The sequence below is a fragment of the Stenella coeruleoalba genome (genome assembly GCF_951394435.1).
Source record: "Stenella coeruleoalba genome assembly, chromosome: 15".
NCBI classification, from domain to species: domain Eukaryota; kingdom Metazoa; phylum Chordata; class Mammalia; order Artiodactyla; family Delphinidae; genus Stenella; species Stenella coeruleoalba.
The window spans coordinates 41,665,033-41,684,744 of record NC_137161.1 but is presented as its reverse complement, the minus strand read 5'-3'; the positions used below and the strand labels follow the sequence as shown (position 1 = coordinate 41,684,744).

The following is a 19,712-nucleotide window of genomic DNA, read 5'->3' as shown; positions in this document are numbered from 1 at the left end:
GTCACACAGCTGTGAGAACCCCAGCTAGGAAAGACACAGAGACTTAGCATCATCCTTTTCAAATGAGAGAACTGAAAACCAAGACTAGATGTTGCTTACAAAAATCGGAAGAGAAGATCAAACTGACGGCTCTGCAGAAGAGGGTACTTGGAGATGAAGAGAGGGCTGGGAAAACTGTGATAACAGGGGTCTCGAGGAAGATGGCGGAAGAGTAAGATGCGGAGATCACCTTCCTCCCCACAGATACATCAGAAATACATCTACACGTGGAACTGCTCCTACAGAACACCCACTGAACGCTGGTAGAAGGCCTCAGACCTCCCAAAAGGCAAGAAACTCCCCACGTACCTGGGTAGGGCAAAAGAAAAAAGAAAAAACAGAGACAAAAGAATAGGGACAGGACCTGCACCAGTGGGAGGGAGCTGTGAAGGAGGAAAGGTTTCCACACACTAGGAAGCCCCTTCGCAGGCAGAGACTGCGGGTGGCGGAGGGGGGAAGCTTCGGAGCCGCGGAGGACAGCACAGCAACAGGGATGCGGAGGGAAAACCGCGGAGAGATTCCCGCACAGAGGATCGGTGCCGACCAGCACTCAACAGCCCGAGAGGCTTGTCTGCTCAGCCGCCGGGGCGGGCGGGGCTGCGAGCTGAGGCTCGGGCTTTGGTCAGATCCCTGGGAGAGGACTAGGGTTGGCGACATGAACACAGCCTGAAGGGGTTAGTGCGCCACGGCTAGCCGGGAGGGAGTCCGGGTAAAGTCTGGACCTGCCCAAGAGGCAAGAGACTTTTTCTTCCCTCTTTGTTTCCTGGTGCGCAAGGAGAGGGGATTAAGAGCGTCACTTAAAGGAGCTCCAGAGACAGGCGCGAGCCACGGCTATCAGCGCGGACCCCAGAGACGGGCATGAGATGCTAAGGCTGCTGCTGCCACTACCAAGAAGCCTGTGTGTGAGCACAGGTCACTATGCACACCCCTCTTCCGGGGAGACTGTGCAGCCCGCCACTGCCAGGGTCCCGGGATCCAGGGACAACTTCCCTGGCAGAACGCACGGTGCGCCTCAGGCTGGTGCAACGTTATGCTGGCCTCTGCCGCCGCAGGCTCGCCCCGCACTCCGTGCCCCTCCCTCCCCACGGCCTGAGCCAGAGCCCCTGAATCAGCAGCTCCTTTTTTTTTTTTTTTTTTTTTTTGCGGTACACGGGCCTCTCACCGCTGTAGCCTCTCCCGCTGCGGAGCACAGGCTCCGGACGCGCAGGCTCAGCGGCCACGGCTCACGGGCCCAGCCGCTCCGCAGCATGTGGGATCCTCCCGGACCGGGGCACGAACCCATGTCCCCTGCATCGGCAGGCGGACTCCCAACCACTGCGCCACCAGGGAATCCCCAGCAGCTCCTTTAACCCTGTCCTGTCTGAGCGAAGAACAGATGCCGTCCAGCGACCTACATGCAGAGGCGGGGCCAAATGCAAAGCTGAACCCCGGGAGCTGTGTGAACAAAGAAGAGAAAGGGAAATCTCTCCCAGCAGCCTCAGGAGCAGCGGATTAAATCTCCACCATCAACTTGTACCCTGCATCAGTGGAATACCTAAATAGACAACAAATCATCCCAAATTGAAGAGGTGGACTTTGACAACAAGATATATTATTTTTTCCCCTTTTCCTCTTTTTGTGAGTGTGTATGTGTATGCTTCTGTGTGAGATTTTGTCTGTAAAGCTTTGCTTTCACCATTTGTCCTAGGGTTCTGTCCGTCCGTTTTTGTTTTTTTTTAACTTAATTTTTTTTTATCTTAATATTTTTTTATTTTAATAACTTTATTTCATCTTACTTTATTTTATTTTATTTTATTCTCTTTCTTTCTACTTTTTCTCCCTTTTATTCTGAGCCGTGTGGATGAAAGGCTCTAGGTGCTCCAGCCAGGAGTCAGTGCTGTGCCTCTGAGGTGGGAGAGCCAACTTCAGGACACTGGTCCTCAAGAGACCTCCCAGCTCCACATAATATCAAATGGAGAAAATCTCCCAGAGATCTCCATCTCAACACCAAGACCCAGCTTCACTCAATGACCAGCAAGCTACAGTGCTGGACACCCTATAACAAACAACTAGCAAGACAGGAACACAACTCCACCCATTAGTAGAGAGGCTGCATAAAATCATAATAAGGCAACAGACACCTCAAAACACACCACCAGACATGGACCTGCCCAATAGAAAGACAAGATCCAGCCTCATCCACCAGAAAACAGGCACTAGTCCCCTCCACCAAGAATCCTACACAACTCACTGAACCAAATCTAGCCACTGGGGACAGACACCAAAAACAACGGGAACAATGAACCTGCAGCCTGCAAAAAGGAGACCCCAAACACAGTAAGATAAGCAAAGTGAGAAGACAGAAAAACACACAGCAGATGAAGGAGCAAGATAAAACCCCACCAGACCTAACAAATGAAAAGGAGATAGGCAGTCTACCTGAAAAAGAATTCAGAATAATGATACTAAAGATGATCCAAAATCTTGGAAATAGAATACACAAAATGCAAGAAACATTTAACAAGGACCTAGAAAAACTAAAGAGGAAACAAGCAATGATGAACAACACAATAAATGAAATTAAAAATACTCTAGAAGGGATCAATAGCAGAATAACTGAGGCAGAAGAACGGATAAGTGACCTGGGAGATAAAATAGTGGAAATAACTACCACAGAGCAGAATAAAGAAAAAAGAATGAAAAGAACTGAGGATAGTCTCAGAGACCTCAGAGACTACATTAAATGCACCAATATTCGAATTATAGGGGTCCCAGGAGAAAAGAAAGGGACTGCGAAAATATTCGAAGAGATTATAGTTGAAAGCTTCCCTAATATGGGAAAGGAAATAGTTAATCAAGTCCAGGAAGCACAGAGAGTCCCACACAGGACAAATCCAAGGAGAAATACGCCAAGACACATATTAATCAAACTGTCAAAAATTAAATACAAAGAAAACATATTAAAAGCAGCAAGGGAAAAACAACAAATAACACACAAGGGAATCCCCATAAGGTTAACAACTGATCTTTCAGCAGAAACTCTGAAAGCCAGAAGGGATTGGCAGGACATAATTAAAGTGAGGAAGGAGAAAAACCTACAACCAATATTACTCTACCCAGCAAGGATCTCATTCAGATTTGACGGAGAAATTAAAACCTTTACAGACAAGCAAAAGCTGAGAGAGTTCAGCACCACCAAACCAGCTTTACAACAAATGCTAAAGGAATTTCTCTAGGCAAGAAACACAAGAGAAGGAAAAGACCTACAATAACAAACCCAAAACAATTAAGAAAATGGGAATAGGAACATACATATCGATAATTCCTTTAAATGTAAATGGATTAAATGCTCCCACCAAAAGACACAGACTGACTGAATGGATACAAAAACAAGACCCATATATATGCTATATACAAGAGACCCACTTCAGACCTAGGGACACATACAGACTGAAAGTGAGGGGATGGAAAAAGATATTCCATGCAAATGGAAATCAAAAGAAAGCTGGAGTAGCAATTCTCATATCAGACAAAATAGACTTTAAAATAAAGACTATTACAAGAGACAAAAAAGGACACGACATAAAGATCAAGGGATCGATCCAAGAAGATATAACAATTGTAAATATTTATGCACCCAACATAGGAGCACCTCAATACATAAGGCAAATACTAACAGCCATAAAAGGGGAAATCGACAGTAACACAATCATATTAGGGGCCTTTAACACCCCACTTTCACCAATGTACAGATCATCCAAAATGAAAATAAGTAAGGAAACACAAGCTTTAAATGATACATTAAACAAGATGGACTTAATTGATATTTATAGGACATTCCATCCAAAAACAACAGAATACACGTTTTTCTCAAGTGCTCATGAAACATTCTCCAGGATAGATCATATCCTGGGTCCCAAATCAAGCCTTGGTAAATTTAAGAAAATTGAAATTGTATCAAGTATCTTTTCCGACCACAACGCTATGAGACTAAATCTCAATTACAGGAAAAGATCTGTGAAAAATACAAACACATGGAGGCTAAAAAGTATACTACTTACTAACAAAGTGATCACTGAAGAAATCAAAGAGAAAGTCAAAAAATACCTAGAAACAAATGACAATGGAGACACGATGACCCAAAACCTATGGGATGCAGCAAAAGCAGTTCTAAAAGGGAAGTTTATAGCAATACAATCCTACCTTAAGAAACAAGAAACATCTCAAATAAACAACCTAACTTTGCATCTAAAGCAATTAGAGAAAGAAGAACAAGAAAACCCCAAAGTTAGCAGAAGGAAAGAAATCATAAACATCAGATCAGAAATAAATGAAAAAGAAATGAAGGAAATGATAGCAAAGATCAATAAAACTAAAAGCTGTTTCTTTGAGAAGATAAACAAAATAGATAAACCATTAGCCAGTCTCATCAAGAAAAAAAGGGAGAAGACTCAAATCAATAGAATTAGAAATGAAAAAGGAGAAGTAACAACTGACACTGCAGAAATAAAAAAGATCATGAGAGGTTACTACAAGGAACTCTATGCCAATAAAATGGACAATCTGGAAGAAATGGACAAATTCTTAGAAATGCACAACCTGCCAAGACTGAATCCAGAAGAAATAGAAAATATGTACAGACCAATCACAAGCACTGAAATTGAAACTGTGATTAAAAATCTTCCAACAAACAAAAGCCCATGACCAGATGGCTTCACAGGTGAATTCTATCAAACATTTAGAGAAGAGCTTACACCTATCCTTCTCAAACTCTTCCAAAATATAGCAGAGGGAGGAACACTCCCAAATTCATTCTACGAAGCCACCATCACCCTGATACCAAAACCAGACAAAGATGTCACAAAGAAAGAAAACTACAGGCCAGTATCACTGATGAACAAAGATGCAAGAATCCTCAACAAAATACTAGCAAACAGAATCCAACAGCACATTAAAAGGATCATACACCATGATCAAGTGGAGTTTATTCCAGGAATGCAAGGATTCTTCAATATAAGCAAAAAATCAACGTGATACACCATATTAACAAATTGAAGGAGAAAAACCATATGATCATCTCAATAGATGCAGAGAAAGCTTTTGACAAATTTCAACACCCGTTTATGATAAAACCCTGCAAAATGTAGGCACAGAGAGAACGTTCCTCAACATAATAAGGGCCATATATGACAAACCCACAGCCAACATCGTCCTCAATGGTGAAAAACTAAAACCATTTCCAGTAAAATCAGGAACAAGACAAGGTTGCCCACTCTCACCACTCTTATCCAACATAGTTTTGGACGTTTTAGCCACAGCAATCAGAGAAGAAAAAGAAATGAAAGGAATCCAAATCGGAAAAGAAGAAGTAACGCTGTCACTGTTTGCAGATGACATGATACTCTACATAGAGAATCCTAAAGATGCTACCAGAAAACTACTAGAGCTAATCAATGAATTTGGTAAGGTAGCAGGATACAAAATTAATGCACAGAAATCTCGTGCATTCTTATACACTAATGATGAAAAATCTGAAAGTGAAATTAAGAAAACACTCCCATTTACTACTGCAACAAAAAGAATAAAATATGTAGGAATAAACCTACCTAAGAAGACAAAAGACCTGTATGCAGAAAATTATAGGACACTGATGAAAGAAATTAAAGATGATACAAATAGGTGGAGAGATATACCATGTTCTTGGATTGGAAGAATCAACATTGTGAAAATGACTCTACTACCCAAAGCAATCCACAGATTCAATGCAATCCCTATCAAACTACCACTGGCATTTTTCACAGAACTAGAACAAAAAATTTCACAATTTGTATGGAAACACAAAAGACCCCGAATAACCAAAGCAATCTTGAGAAAGAAAAACGAAGCTGGAGGAATCAGGCTCCCTGACTTCAGACTATACTACAAAGCTACAGTAATCAAGACAGTATGGTACTGGCACAAAAACAGAAATATAGATCAATGGAACAAGATAGAAAGCCCAGAGATAAACCTATGCACATATGGTCACCTTATCTTTGATAAAGGAGGCAAGAATATACAGTGGAGAAAAGACAGCCTCTTCAATAAGTGATGCTGGGAAAACTGGAAAGGTACATGTAAAAGTATGAAATTAGGGCTTTCCTGGTGGCGCAGTGGTTGAGAGTCTGCCTGCCAATGCAGGGGACACGGGTTCGTTCCCGAGTCTGGGAAGATCCCACATGCTGCAGAGTGGCTAGGCCCGTGAGCCATGGCTGCTGAGCCTGCGCGTCCGGAGCCTGTGCTCTGCAACAGGAGAGGCCACAACAGTAAGAAGCCCGTGTACAGCAAAAAAAAAAAAAAAAAAAAAAAAAAAAGTATGAAATTAGAACACTCCCTAACACTGTACACAAAAATAAATTCAAAATGGATTAAAGACCTAAATGTAAGGCCAGACACTCTCAAACTCTTAGAGGAAAACATAGGCAGAACACTCTATGACATAAATCACAGCACAATCTTTTTTGGCCCACCTCCTAAAGAAATGGAAATAAAACCAAAAATAAACAAATTTGACCTAATGAAACTTAAAAGCTTTTGCACAGCAAAGGAAACTATAAAAAGACCAAAAAACAACCCTCAGAATAGGAGAAAATATTTGCAAATGAAGCAACTGACAAAGGATTAATCTCCAAAATTTACAAGCAGCTCATGCAGCTCAATATCAAGAAAACAAACAACCCAATCCAAAAATGGGCAGAACACCTAAATAGACATTTCTCCAAAGAAGATATACAGATTGCCAACAAACACATAAAGAATGCTCAACATCATTAATCACTAGAGAAATGCAAATCAAAACTACAATGAGATATCATCTCACACCGGTCAGAATGGTCATCATCAAAAAATCTAGAAACAATAAATGCTGGAGAGGGTGTGGAGAAAAGGGAACACTCTTGCAATGTTGGTGAGAATGTAAATTGATACAGCCACCATGGAGAACATTATGGAGATTCCTTAAAAAACTAAAAATAGAACTACCATATGACCCAGCAATCCCACTACTGGGCATATACACTGAGCAAACCATAATTCAAAAATAGTCATGTACCAAAATGTTCATTGTAGCTCTATTTACAATAGCCAGGGCATGGAACAACCTAAGTGTCCATCAACAGATGAATGTATAAAGAAGATGTGGCACATATATACAATGGAATATTACTCAGCCATAAAAAGAAACGAAATTGAGTTATTTGTAGAGTCTGTCATACAGAGTGAAGTAAGTCAGAAAGAGAAAAAACAAATACCATATGATAACACATATATTTGGAATCTAAGAAAAAAAAAAAAAAGGTCATGAAGTACCTAGGGGTAAGACGGGAATAAAGACACAGACCTACTAGAGCATGGACTTGAGGAAATGGGGAGGGGGAAGGGTAAGCTGTGACAAAGTGAGAGAGTGGCATGGACATATATATACTACCAAACGTAAAATTGATAGCTAGTGGGAAGCAGCCGCATAGCACAGGGAGATCAGCTAGGTGGTTTGTGACCACCTAGAGGGGTGGGATCGCGATGGTGGGAGGGAGGGAGATGCAAGAGGGAAGAGATATGGGAACATATGTATATGTATAACTGATTCACTTTGTTATAAAGCAGAAACTAACACACCAAGTTTCCAATAAACATGTGAAAACAAACAAAGAAAAAAGATATAAGGATACCAAAATCTGTACTGGTTAGAGTTCTACCAGGGAAATAGAACCAGTAGGATATATATATATATATATATAGATAGATAGATAGATAGATAGATATAGATATAGATAGATAGATAGATAGATAGATATAGATAGATACAGATATAAATAAATATAGACACAAAAACACACACACACACACACACACACATATATATATACACACACATGGGGACAGATACACTATTTTGCATGGAAGCTACATGGTATAACAAAATTATATTATTTAATCCCATTTTAAAGTGCTGAACATATGACTTCAGTTTGTCTTCAGATTAAAATAAAATCTCAAACAATGTCAAAAAAATAAATAAAATAAAATAAAATGATATACACATTGACTACAAAAAAAAAAAAAACAACTGTGATATCAAGTTAGTCGGAGGAGAAGAGGTAACAAATTAAAGGGTCAGCTTTTTAAGGCTGCAGAAGTCTTCTTGTAGAAAGGATTGCATTGATTGATGTGGCCTGTAATGGAAACTCAGATAATGAAATAAAACCAGCATTTAAGAATTTGAGGCTGAGAACTCATTGCCATGGCAACCCTCTCAGAAGGGAACTTGTATAAGAAAATAAGATTCACTTGACTATGTCTTAAAATGAAAACCTACACCACAGTGAAACAATTAAATGCAGAATTCCAAACTTGCTTACTGCCACAGTGCCTAGAGGTACAGTAGGTCCAGCATCTCTTCCATTGGAAAGTATTACTTCTCAAAACTTATGACTCATGGAGGGAACATCATCTAGCTTTGAGGCATCTCTATGGGCATTGGATGTTTTCTACCAGTGAAGATTTACAATTGTTTTCAGTCGATAAATCACTTAGCATCACACTCATATGGAAACCACAGTGGTATACACCATTCAAACAAACAACTATCTTTTGGTCTGCCCATAATCACAGAAAACTACCAAATTCATATATCAATTATTACTTATACTTCGTGGGAAAATCATTTTTTAACCTACATGAAATCTGGTTTATTTTCACAACCTAATCATTTTAATAAAAAAACATCTATTTTTTATTGCATGTTTTCACTCAAAGAATGTCAAACTGGGTACACTATATTTTGTCAGTTAAAAGGAGTTTTCTTGAATACCTAATATCACTGACAAACATGAATTTATGCCTTTTAACTGATGCTGAGAGAAGAGATCACTTTGAACAGCATGGATTAGTTCCTAAAATTGAACCTGGTGGTAAAAGAATTTGACATTGAGAAATTTTAAATCATATTGTAAAAAAAAAAAAAAAAAAAAGAGAAATAGAGGTCAATAATAATATAAAAATCCTTATAATATATTTCTATGTTCACTTAAACAGAAAACGATAAAAGCAGCATGACATATAAGATAATACCTATGCTATTTTAATAACTCTACATCAGCATCTAGTGATAATGGATACAGTATTATTAACCTCTATTTACCAGCCCTTTCTCCATAAAATTTTTCCTTCCTGTCTTCAACCCTACCTCTGCCCCTGAGGTTTCACCAATATAAACAATTTCCATTTGCATATTTTAGCTAATATACATTCAAAAGGATATTCTGTATATGTTCAGTCCTCCTCCAGTGCCACAACACCCTTTTCGTTTTCTTAGGACATAACATTGTCCTAGAAATCAAAATCATTCAGTTGCTTGACTTCATGAGCAACTGATTATTCATTTCTCAAGTTACATGCATTAGAATACTGTGGTTCTAAGACCTGGATCTATTTTTTGACATCTACCTTTATCTTTTCCAATGTTTTACTGAGAAAATCTGCACCCTCCTTGACTTTTCTTTCATTTTTTTCCCTATGCCCATTTCCAGTTCATTCTATTTCTAGTTATCCCCTACATGGTGACTTACGCTTTTTGCTTACACTGGAATCAACATTCTCAAGGTTGTCAAGAATGTATACCAAAGTAAATTTGCATACATTTGAATTTTGCCCAAGGGGAACTCATGGTTGGAGGAAAATAACTGAATCAATGTTTGAAGTAAGTTGGACGGAATAAGGTACTTGCACAAACCACATCTAGGACTCATGAAAGATTGGTCAGATTTTTCACCTGAAACTCTCTATGGTAAGATTGCATGATTAAAACCCTAAATTTAAACATCCTTGGTATTAATAAAGCTGTTCTAATTAATAATTCATAGAAGAGAGCTGCCACTGTAAAATGAACCATTAGATTTATTAATTTCTTTTTATTCTTTTACAACCTAAAGCAAACATGTGGGTACATATTTTTAAAAGTTACCAAAAAGAATGGATAAAGGAGAAAAATTTAAGGAGATATTTTTTTTCTAAATTAATAAAAGGAATAATATTTTTTTCATAGCAAAATGTTGTATCCACAAATGTCACATCCAGTAACCAAATAATTACCTTATTCCTAGATAATTATGTGACTTGCTTTTCCTTCTTCTCTATTTAAAAAGTATCTCCTTTTAGCACAACTAGAAGGTCAGTGAAATTTCTTTGTACCCCACTTTGTTTCCTGTTTCTCCCAACCTCCCTTCCAATTCTCCCCCAGGCAGAGGTGCTTGGTACTTTTATTGTCCTCTCATTTATCCTGCCAAAGTGAAAAGTAATTTGATAAATTTCTTCAAATTAAGGTATTAGGAAATTCATCATCTGCTGATCTCCTGAGTATTTGCATTTTAAAGGAAAATTGCAGAGAAAGAACAATTCCTGACCATCATAAATTACTCATTAATTACAGAATTTCAGGCTTCCATGGGAAGATATTTAAAAGTGATGACAGAACAAGAGAGTACTCTCAAATCATACAATGGACATGACCATCTGGTCTATTTATTTGTCTGGATGGTCAGGTGATTGAGACAAATTATATACTTGAAGGTAAACATTATATCCTCTAGGTCTTAGGAGATATCTAAAAATGTCTTGGAACACAGTAGGTCTTATTATTTATTAAATAAATATACGATCATATTATTTGGTTTACCGCCAGCAAAATTTTGAAGAATATATTCCTTCAGAGAAATTAGAGTAAAGCAGACATCTCTGACCCCTCTGCTGTGACACCAAAGCCTTTGGCTTCATTTTGGCAGAAAAGTGTTGCCATCAAATATTTCTCTTATTCACAGACATTTCCCTGGCCCACTTGCAGGTAGGCAGGACTATGTGAATAGTTCTGGCCAATTAAATGGAAGCGGAAATTACGTGTGTCACTTCTAATCTGAGACAGTAAAAGGTTTATGAATGATTTTGCAAAGTTCCATGGCTGAGGAAGTTGTCAGCTCCAAATAGCAGAGCCCAGAGACAATGCGATGCCTAATTCGCCAGGGTCTCTGAATGCAGACCACTAAGATTTTGAGGTTATTTGTAGGTGTAGCACAGCCTAGCTGATCCAGACCAGTAGAGTAATACATTCCCTTTATGGCATTTACCACACTGCCTTATAGCCACTTTGTTACACATCTGCTAGTTACTAGTTACTTAGCTAGTTACTCCTTATTTATTTTTGTAGCTTTATTGTAAAACAACACATAGTGGAAGAAACCATGATAACGTAAGAGTATTTTTTTAAGTTAAAAATTAGACTACAAATTTAAGACAGCTGCATGTGGTGACAAGATTAGTATAATTTAATTCAATTCAGTGCATCTACTGAGCAATAAGGGTTTGTGGCATGTTCTGTGCTGTCAATACACACGAGTTGGTAATATTAACAATGATATTATTAATGATTATGAATAAGATGATTTTAATAATTATTAGCAACATTAATAGTTTTAACTGCCTAAATAAACACAGTAGTATGAGATAATAGAAAATATATGATGGTTTCTGTCCCTAGTTACTGGCACAGAGCTCCTGAAACCTTTGTAATTTCTGAAGTGATAAGAACATGGGAGCATCTTTTGTTTTAGTATTTGTCTTTGATCCCATGCCTGACACAGGGCTCCTAAAACTCTTGTAAATTTCTAAGTGATTAGAGCACTAGAAGAATCTTTTGTCCTAATGAATTGACTCTGAGTGGGCTTCTGGATGACTTGAGACATGATTAGAAGCTTGGAATTTTCATTCCCATCCCTCATCCTCCAGACAAGGGAGAGGGGCTGGAAATGGAGTTAATGATTGATCATGCCTATGTGAGTAAGTCTCCGTAATACCTCAATAGTTTGGGGTTGGGAGAGCTTCCAGTGGGTGCACACATCCACACCAGGGGATGTAGGAGGATAAAAATCCACCCCAACTGCATGGGGACAGAAGCTCCTGTGCTCCGGACCCACTCAGACCTCGTCCTATGTATCCCTTCATCTGGCTGTTCATCTGAATCCTTTATCACACCTTTGATAAACTGGTACATGTATGTAAGTGTTTCCCTGAGTTCTGTGACCTGCTCTAGCAAGTTAACTGAACCCAAGCAGAGGGTCGTTGGACCTTCCAATCTATAGCTAGTAGGTCAGAAGCATAGGTGACAACCTGAGCTTGCAACTGGCATCTTAATGGTGTGTGTGAAGGGCGGGGGAGGGGTGGCAGTCTTGTGGGACTGAGTCCTGAATCTATGGGGTCTGACACTATCTCCAGGTACACAGTGTCAGAACTGAGTTAAATTATAGGACACCTAGGTGGGGTTGCAGAGAATTGCTTCGTGTGGGAAGAAACCTCCACACATTTGGTGACCAGAAACGTCATGAGTGAACTGTTCTGTGTGAGTAGTAAAGGAGACTCACAGGGAAGGAACACACACTGGGGAAGAATGAGATTTTTCCCTACATAGGAGGAAGAAAAAATTGAGATCTTCCTTTACAAATATACTAACTGGGTACTTCATGATAATTTATTTCTGTATGAAAACATCAAGAAATGATATGATAATGTCTAGAGGTCTGGGTTTCAGAATATCAAAGCAAGAACGACCTCAATCTCCTAAATTTGCCAAATCATAAACTGTGAAAATATCTTACACTTGAAGTAATATTATCAAATACTTTTATAGAGAATACATTTTCCAGTTATTTTACATCCATTATTTCAACTGATCCTCATAATAGCCTCATGATTTAGACAGTAATAATTTACTGATTCTTTGTATATGGAAACTGAGGCTACAAAATACTGACATGACTTTTCCATGGTCACACTAAGCTGATCTGATAAAAGGGTTTATGAGAAATTTTCTTTGACGTGCATATAAATGAGCTCAAGTTAACTTTATTTTCCATCTTACTAACCAGGATTTTGATATCAGACATCTCTCCCCATCTATAGTAATGTCTATAAAGTGGGAAGCCTGTACAATAAAAGATGTATCCAGTCATGATAACATTTCTAAGAATTTTCCATTTCCCCCCATATGACAAGGATTTGATGACATTAGCATCATTCTTTTTTTTAATGTTGGTCAAGAACATGACATTCCATTCCATATAAAGTAGAAAACCCCATTTCCTCCTGCAAGAAATGAAAGAAAGGCAGCCACCATGGGGAACAGCATGAAGCTTCCTTTAAAAATAGAATCACCATATGATCCAACAGTCCCACTCCTGGACATATAGCTGGAGAAAACTATAATTTGAAAATATACACACACCCCAGTGTTCATAGCAGCACTATTTACAATAGCCAAAACATGGAAGCAACCTAAATGTCCATCAACAGATGAATGGATAAAGAAGATGTGGTACATATACAAAATGGAAAGCCATAAAAAGAATGAAATGATGCCATTTGCAGCAACATGGATGGACCTAGAGATTATCATACTAAGTGAAGCAAGTCAGACAGAGAAAGACAAATACCATATGATATCACTTATATGTGGAGTATAAAAGAAATGATACAAATGAACTTATTTATAAAACAGAAACAGACTCGCAGACACAGAAAACAAACTTATGGTTACCAAAGGGGCAGGATAAATTAGGAGCTTGGTATTAGCAGATATACACCACTGTATATAAACAAGATAAACAACAAGGTCCTACTGTATAGCACAGGGAACTATATTCAATACAACACTGTAAATCAATATTGTTCGATAAAAAAAAGAAAAGAAGCAGCAAGGAAGGCAGATTTTTTTAAAGAATATGAGACAAGATATTCGATGGCAACTCCAGTCAACCATGTAAGAACACGGTGATTAATTTAGCTGGACATTTTCCTTCATATTTTGCAGATATTTTCCATCTCCATTTTTATTTACTAATATTGCAATGACTTCAGTTTAGTGCCACCACGTGCTAATTTTATCCAAGTCACATGTAATTAACCCCTCAAAATCATCATCAAACATGGTAACATAGAATAGACCTAATTCCAATCTCAGGATGACTAGAGTATCACATTGTAGGGCATCTGATAAAAGTTAATTTAACTTAGTCGATAATTCTTCCACTCTTTACCTCATGGTAGCAAGTACAGTAACAGCAGATATGATTATTTTAAGGTCATCATAGTTAGGGATGTTTATTTTTTCCGTTAAAAGGATGGGTGATGTTTTTACACTGTTTCTAATGGGCTAGTCTCTTCTTACTTTTTACTGACTTCAAGAAAATCATTAGAGATGCCAGTGAATTTGTTAGCATATTCTCTTCACGTCGCAAGGTCCATATTTCCCAAGTTGGAAACTTCTATACATATCCATCTTTCTTAGCACTTCAGCCCCATTTGCCTCTTTTAATCAATAAGCTATATTGACAAAATTTTAATTACTCCCAGAAAGTGCACACCTGTTTTGATTTTTGTTATTTTCCTTTAGAGAACAAAATGAGTCAACTGGTTTAGTAGCTTACTTTGCTCCCTCTTTGAACTTCAGCTTTCTCCTCTAAGACAAAATAGTGTCTAACTTATTGATTCATTTGCAAAGAGAAAATTTTTAAAAATCAGAGAGTGAGATGAAATATCTAGCTCTGTTAACAAGTAGGCAAAGATGTAAAAGGCGGTATAATTGGCTTGAAAAAAAGTTGTCTTATTTTAAGCAAACTCACATTGGAAAAGGCACTTCATAATTATAATCATGCATGAAAAGTACAGCAACCATCCAGGGTTATCTAAATGTGTCTGACTCTCGATGCTCCTTCATGCAAATAATAAAACCACCACTTCTGTGAACTCGCAAGCAATGCTGATCCATTCAGCCTGCTGAGAAGTCAAGTGTTTAACTATCTTCCTGTTCCATGATTTCGGCAAGGTTAACATCTATCTGAAAAACCCAAGGGATTCTGCCCAAATTAACTTACGATTGGGTATTTACACTCTCATTTTTCTCATAGTTTTATTTTACTGGTGTAATTGAGATGTAATAAATGTAGGGCATGTTGCAAAAGAAAAGCAGGTGAATAAATATCTCCAAATCCAGCTAGAGGAGACCCCCTTTCATCTCAGCCTACTGCTAAGGAAATAGATTAGATCCACATTTTCTGAACTCTCCCATCTAAATTGATAGAACTAAGAAGGGATGTGGCATACCCAACTACAGAGTATTAGTTTAGGAAGACCAAAATCAATCTAAAAGAATAACATCTTTCAAGTTAAAACACACACACACACACACACACACACACACACACACTCACAAACATTTTCTTCAAAAGATAAGGGCAACAAGGAGAAAATAAATTAGATGTGATGGTTCCAGTTCTGGGACTCTATACTTTTAAATTCTAAAACAATTAGGCAAATATTTAGGGTATACAAATGAGTGGAGTCACGATAACCGACAGACTACATCACATACTAAGGTCGTTAAACTTAGCTTTTAGAATTATAGAAATGATATCCTACCCTCATTTTGGACAAGATTGATTTTCCAGTATAAAAAGGCTGAAAAAGAATAAGAAACAAGAAGCATAAAAGTACTTACAACTGATCGGATGTTATTTTCTTTCACCAGTTTCAGAGATGATTTATAGCAATTTGCAAGGTCTTCCTTGTGGGAACCATTAATATGGCCTCTGGCTATTGGTCCTACGGTATGGATAACATCTGTAAATACAAAAGGAAGGAAAAATAGGATAAGCAAGATATTTTTCACTTTTCACATAATTGGTGCTTTATTTATTTTAGGTATTTGTGTTGGAGCTTGGAGACAAGCAGGCTAAGAAATACTGATGATGCAAATGCTTCTCTGGCAAAAGATTTTAGATAGCACAGCTTTTTAAAGTAGGCAAATTTCCAGGAAGGTGATAATTGTGAAAAGGAATCCCCTACCGGTAAATTTTTCCATCGCTACTGGTCAGATCCAAGCATAACAGATTATAATATAAGGTGTGAATAATTGGCACGCTGGCAGAAGACAAATCCTCAGTGGGAAATAAACTGAGAAATAGTTGCCTACAAAATGAACATTCTGAATTGACATGGGAAGGAAGTACCAATCTTACACATCACCTTACTTATAAATAAGACAATAGTATCAGGCATTGTACACAATAAAGAAGGGCAAGTTTCTGGAAATATGTCAAAAGAATTTATAATAATCAGTAATAACACTAAAAGGGTTATTTTTTAATTTAATTTATTTTTTAGTACAGCAGGTTCTTATTAGTAATCTATTTTATACATATTAGTGTACACATGTCAATCCCAATCTCCCAATTCATCACACCACCACCATGACCCCTTTCCCCTCTTGGTGTCCATATGTTTGTTCTAAGTCAATAAAGGTTGTAAGAAATAGACTAAATTTTAATCCAAATTACTTGAAAATGCCTTGTAACTCCTGCTTCTCAGTCTTATCTGTTAATCTGGATTATAAACTTATTTAAATGATGTGAATAACAATAACTAATCAACTTTGATCAAAAAAGAAATTCAGTCATTAGAATATTATAATGAAAATAAATGACTTGCTTTGGCTAATCAGTATCACTTAATTTCAAAAACAGTAACAAGAGGATAAGAACGCTTTACCAAAATGCAACTATGGAATAGTTTTAAATTGCATATGAAATTTAAATAGCAGAAAATAAATCACTAAGAGAAAGATCTTTATTAATTGTCTGCTAAATGTCGAGAGTATTATTTAATGTTGAGAAAATCCCCAAATGTTGATTTCAACTTTTAATGACTTAAAACAGTATTTAAACCCTTGTCAGATAATGTTGAAGATGATATCTTGTGATCAAAATAGGCAGAAACCTCATTAGTGAGTTTATGCAGATGTTATTTCACAGACAAACCTGGCTTTAAAGTGAGAACCGCTACGACATATTAATAGAACAAGAGGAAAAAGGGAGATTAGGTTGTATTTAGCAAAAAACAAAACAAAACCAAACAGACACACAGACACACACACACACTAATATTGTTTTTGTAATAACAGACAAGAATTGCAACAGGATGTCCCAAAGCAGGTTCAGTAAGATATGGGTTTAAAGGTCAATTAAATTTGGGGATCACCAGGTGAGATTAAGTCAATCAGTTACCTTAGTGTAGGGTTCCTCTGGACACTTAGGATGCTACAATGAATTGTCAGTCTCCACAAGGGAGGGGCGTGATGAACACAGAACGCTCTGTTTCCAAAATACATTTGACTAAACCTAAGGTTTGCAGATTCCTTCATGGGCCTAAGTTTCCACAAATTAACCTGTGCCCCGTTATTCCAGGGCAATTTTGGCACCCCCCCTTGCCATTGTTGAAGGTGAAATCTATGTTTGTTGTTTCTTTTGTTTTATTTGTTTTCTTAAACCACATTCCCAGTGCCTCTGTCCATCAAATACCATATAAAAGAGCAACAGGATATCACCTTGGTTTCCTTATTTTGTGGATGGAGAAGGTCAAGAATAAATGTCTCTTATCCAGGTCATAAAGATGTGTCTACTTTTGCCAAGTGAACACAGGGCTTAGGGGCATTAATGGGAAGAAGAGAGAGAGAGAGAGAGAGAGAGAGAGAGAGAGAGAGAGAGAGAGAGAGAGAAGTCCATAAAGGCTGGAAATAATGACAATAAATAAATGTTTCCTTTGCTTTCTCCCTTAGCCATCTTTCTCTAACTTACATGGAATTTTTGAAAAATTATTCCTTGCATTTCTTCACTTCTCCATTTAATTTAAGTCTGAGGACAAACAGCCAATAAAAGAGCATCCTCAACATCAAAATATTGATCTCTGTTGGTTATGCTCTGCATTAAATTTACAGCATCCAAGATCAAGTGTTATTATCGACCAATATCACAACCTCTCAGATCCACAAACCTATAAGGCTCGAAAGGAAATTTTCTTCATTATTTTAATTGTTTATAGTACTTATGGGTGACTCTGACACACCAAGGAGTTCCCCCTTTTCCTGTTATAAAATTCAGTCAGGAGGCCTGTTTTCTGATTCCAGCTCCAGCCCTGACTAGTGGAGTAACCCAGATGAAGCCATCCTTTCATTGGTCCCTGCCTTGGTTTCCTTATCCACAAAATGAATCAGCTGCTTAGATGATCTCTGTGGTCTCTTCTGTGCTTGTGGCATCATTAGTATTTAACCTTGTAATGGAGACAGATGGAGTACAGAATGATGTCTGGGCAGTTAAAAGGACTTTAAACACTGTTAAGTGGCTCTCAAGCATTTTGAGTATAAGGATCCTCTTTTTCATATCAAAAGTCTTATGGTCTACCCTTTCACAGTAGTAGTTTCAAAATCCACTGATTGAGAACAAGTTAGAGAAAAACAGCTATTAAAACCTCAATGATGCTTTGTATTAATTTACATTTTATTAAACACAATACAATCTTCAGAGTGGACATATGCATGTGAGATACACGAGATACATGCATTCAATTTATGCAATTATCTTGCACATGAATTTGTGGATTCCATGGTATAAATAAGATAATGTAAATAGAAGTGTTTCATCTGATGCCTGGTACAGGCAGGCACTCAAGAAATACTAATTATCAGCAGCAGCGGCATCCCAGGCATCCTGAGCATACAGGCAGGAGTGGCAGTTACCTTTCCTCTGGTGTGGAAAGAGCACCAGACTGTAAGCCCTAAGATCTGATTATAATTGTCAGAAGTCCCAGATCTGTCACTAACCAGCTGTTGACCTTGGGCAAGTCATTCTTCTCTTTGGGCTTTGGTCTTAAAACCTAAAAGGAGTTGAATAAGATGGCCTCTAAGATTCTTTGCAGCTCTCAAATACAATCCCTCTTCTACATGTCTATCAAGAATTAAGCTATAGTTTCTGAGTAGTCTAATTCACTACTTTCCAGACAAATGAACATCAGTCATGGTTCAATTTTCTCCAACATGCCTATACAATGAAATGCAAACTGGCACCATTCCCAGAGACAGTGGTTAACCATATCTTTCCAAATTACACATGTAGACTCCTTTTGGTATAATAATTCGATTTCTAGGAATATATTCTGTGGATGATATGCTTGGAGACAACCTAAATGTCCATCAGTAGGGGACTAGTGAAATAATTGTACATTTATACAATGAAACATTATGCTTCTGGAAAAAGGACAATGAAGGTATTTATGTATGAATATGGAAAGATATTCAGGATATATTACTATGGAAGAAAAAGAAAGAAACAAAGAAATAGAGAGAGAGAAAGAGAAGGAAGGAAGGAAGGAAAGGAGGGAGAGAGGGAGGGAGGGAAGAAGGAAGGAAGGAAGGAAGGAAGGAAGGAAGGAAGGAAGGAAGGGAGGGAGGGAGGGAGGGAGGGAGGGAGGGAAGGAGAGAGGGAAGAAAAGAGATGCAGAAATGTTAAGCATGGTACCATTAGTGTAAAAATACCTCCACAGATGTAGAAAAGAATGCATATTTGTTTTAATATATGTATAAAATATCTCTGGGAGGATAAACAAGTAATTAACAGCAGTGGTTAACCTATGAAAACTACAAGGATAGGGCCAAATATGGGAAGAAGATACTTCACTGTTTACTAATATTTTTGATGTTCAAATTATGTGAATGTGTTACCTATACAAAAATTAAGTATTAAAACAAAGATCATATGGTTAAACCAAGTTCCTGAATTCCATCT

At 37.8% G+C, this 19,712-nt stretch overlaps 1 protein-coding gene across 1 annotated transcript in view; it reads right to left on the bottom strand.

Moving 5' to 3' along the window:
- The window catches only part of MACROD2 (mono-ADP ribosylhydrolase 2), a gene marked incomplete at its 3' end in the record, with an annotated part of 1,984,281 nt that overhangs the window by 789,069 nt on the left and 1,175,500 nt on the right, over positions 1–19,712 (bottom strand). The window contains 1 exon segment of the mRNA XM_079943661.1: positions 15,596–15,717. Coding sequence (XP_079799787.1) covers positions 15,596–15,717 — 122 coding nt within the window.